The sequence below is a fragment of the Panicum virgatum genome, chromosome 1K (genome assembly GCF_016808335.1).
Source record: "Panicum virgatum strain AP13 chromosome 1K, P.virgatum_v5, whole genome shotgun sequence".
NCBI lineage: Eukaryota > Viridiplantae > Streptophyta > Magnoliopsida > Poales > Poaceae > Panicum > Panicum virgatum.
Genome location: NC_053136.1, coordinates 49,516,906 through 49,520,069, shown reverse-complemented (window position 1 = coordinate 49,520,069; position 3,164 = coordinate 49,516,906). Strand labels below are relative to the sequence as shown.

General features: G+C 50.1%; 1 protein-coding gene across 1 annotated transcript; it reads left to right on the top strand.

Moving 5' to 3' along the window:
• Positions 1 to 1,773: 1,773 nt before the first annotated feature.
• Positions 1,774 to 2,832, top strand: LOC120656100 (protein STRICTOSIDINE SYNTHASE-LIKE 10-like). The gene has a single exon (XM_039934117.1). The coding sequence runs from the start codon at positions 1,774 to 1,776 to the stop codon at positions 2,830 to 2,832; it is 1,059 nt and encodes a 352-aa protein (XP_039790051.1).
• Positions 2,833 to 3,164: the final 332 nt, after the last annotated feature.

The following is a 3,164-nucleotide window of genomic DNA, read 5'->3' as shown; positions in this document are numbered from 1 at the left end:
TGATGAGCTTTAAGCCATGAGTATGTGTTCACCCTTAGAGGTGGTGCAATATCATGGAGGTCTTGCAAACAAACCATTTTGATGAGGTTAACCACGCAAACAGCCACCGTTGAGGAAGAGTGGCTGCGTGAGCTTTTGATGGACTTGTCTATGGTTGACAAACTAGTGCTGGCTATTCTTATGAACAGTGAGAATCAAAACGTGACAGTTAAAGTCTCATCTCATCTTACACTGGATGCTTGTATTCTTGCAGGTACACTTGGGCCCTCTTTGGGAGGGCTCCGGCTAGCTCTATGTTTTAATTTAATGTGTAATCTCAACTGTGATTATGTGAATTATGCTTGTCATATCATAGATTCATAATGTGACCGTAGCAAATTGATGGTGCCATGAGAAAGAAGGAAGAAACTTGCATGGTTTTGGACATCATTGATGGTGCCATAAGTATATTTGAGGGGGCTTCAAATTGGCACCTCTGTGCTGACAACTTGGCTAGTAGTTCAGAAATCCTTAGATCCTCACTCACAAGAATCGGGAGGAAAAGATCACGCTAAACTGCTCCAAAGGGGAACGGAGCCAGAGATCACTATGCAGACCCAGACCTGCTCTGAAACTGGACAAGCAAACTAGAGGTTCCCTGCCTGCACCTGAGCTGAGTGTCTCCAAAGGAAAAACCAGCCGCAAGGCTGCTGCTCGCCGCGACTGCGAGGGGTCAGCGTCGTGGCCAACATTTTCGGATGTCAGGAGGGGAGAAAAGAGTCCATCCGGAAAACATGCATTTTCCATTCATTCCTTTGATTTGAATTCAGTAATGCACTCGGGTTCGTCCAATCTTTAATTTCAAGTCAGAAGCACAGTTATATTGCAGATGTATAACAATGATGATCTACTGAAATTGTGTAATTTGGTGCACAGTTGTGTTAGGAGTTCTAGGATCTCTAGTACAAATGGAACCACAAAAGGAGCCATGGAATCCATACCTTGGTCACTAGGACCTCCCATCTTTGTTTTTTATTTCTCTCTGTGTATGTCGGTTGCTCTCCTAGTGGTGGCAATGGGCAGCTGATCGGATAGCTTGAACGGGGTTTCAACCCCTGTATTTATAGGCCCGTTGCCCACCGGGGAACCGACGTCCCCTTAGGTCGGTTCCACCCCCGATCAGGGTGGAACAGGATGGAAACATCCCGTTCTTCTTATTATTTTTTTATTTCTTAATTGATTATTTTACTGTGGATTATTTAATAATTTTACTGTTTAAGCTTTACAGATCACCATAGTTCTAACAAGTTGCTCACCCTTCTGGTGTGTCGTCCTAGCCGGCCGGCCAATCCGTCCTATGGTACAGTACGGATGATTCAACTTCTTTGTAATGAATGGTCCAGCTACAGACTATGAAGTTCTTTTTGAATGCTAGTTGGTGGTGATCACCGATCCCGTTTGGCCGACGTCCAATGTACATATGCAAAAGCACTGCGGCGGCTAATCCGTATCTGAATCGGAAACACCAGCAGTAGTCGGCACATCCTAATCGGAAAGCCTGGGAACGCCAAGTCCGAGCCAGTCCAATGGTAGACCGACCCCTCTACCCGACTCGGAAAGCACGTATAGTTGCGAGGCCGCCATAAAAGGCCGAGGCACCCTGCTCTTCTCTCCATCGAAGGCAAAGCCAAGCTAAAGCCAGCGTTCGCCAAACGTTCAGCATCAACCAACCCAAGGTCTTAGTTAGTGCACGAACCCTGTCTGCGAGACAGCGCTCACGCAAGCGACGCAATCATGGGGAACGCGAACGTCACGGGGAAGAAGATTCTGACGGTGGCGATCTCGTTGCTCGCCGTCCTGGCGCTGCTTCTCCAGCCGTGCGCCGCCGCACGCCCCGTCCCCGGAACAACCTCCATTATCGACGGCAGTCGGAGCCTGCACCTGCCGCTCCGAGGGTCACTGCTGCGCGGCCCGGAGAGCGTCGCATTCGACGGCGACGGCGTGGGCCCCTACAGCGGCGTCTCCGATGGCCGCGTCTTGAAGTGGAACGGACTGGCGCGCCGCTGGTCCACCTACGCGTATAGCCCGGGCTACAGCGCCAAGGCCTGCACCGCGTCCAGGACTCGGCCAGCCGAAGTCACAGAGAGCACGTGCGGCCGCCCGTTGGGCCTGCGCTTCCACTACGAGTCCGGCAACCTCTACATCGCCGATGCGTACAAGGGGCTGATGCGTGTCGGCCCGGGTGGCGGCAAGGCGACGGTGCTGGCCAATGAGGTCGACGGCGTGCCGCTCCGCTTCACCAACGGCGTCGATGTCGACCAGGTCACCGGAGAGGTGTTCTTTACAGACAGTAGCATGAACTATCAGCGGTCGCAGCACGAGAGAGTCACCACTACTGGAGACTCGACGGGCCGCCTCATGAAGTATGATCCGAAGACGAAGAGTGTCACTGTGCTGCAATCCGGTATCACATATCCTAATGGTCTCGCTATTAGTGCCGATCGGACACACCTTGTCGTAGCACTCACTGGAGCATGCAAGTTGATGAGGTATTGGATCAAGGGTCCCAAGGCGGGCACTTCGGAGCCGCTTGCCGATCTACCGGGCTATCCTGACAACGTGAGGGCTGACCTCAATGGTGGATTTTGGGTAGCACTTCACCGGGAGAAGATGGAACTGTCATTTGGCCCAGACAACCACCTTCTTGCTGTGAGGATCAATGCTGACGGACAGGTGATCCAGGTGATGAGGGGATCCAAGAGCGTAAGGCCGACCGAGGTGGTGGAGAGGTTAGGCGGCAAGTTATATATGGGCTCGGTGGAATTACCTTATGTCGGCGTGGTTAGCGAATAGGAATCTCAATCTTTATATCTAGTGTTTTTAGTTTAGGTTTCTTATTTTTCGATATTGCTATGGTCTTAGGAGCTTGATTTTTTATTGTAGCTAGAGCTTGACTTTTTTTACATTACATCAAGATTGTACTAGCCTATTCTGGGCTCGTTGAATGATTACTTCTGTATTTCAGTGAAAACGTTTGGGTATACTATGCCAAAATTTGGATTTGGTATAATAAAGTGATCGAGGGTTCATCTAAAACTACCACGAGGTACCGTAATTCCGTAAATGTCTTTCCATCCAAAAAGTTCATGCTTATGCCGATTTTTAATTTAGTGGACCGTGAATGA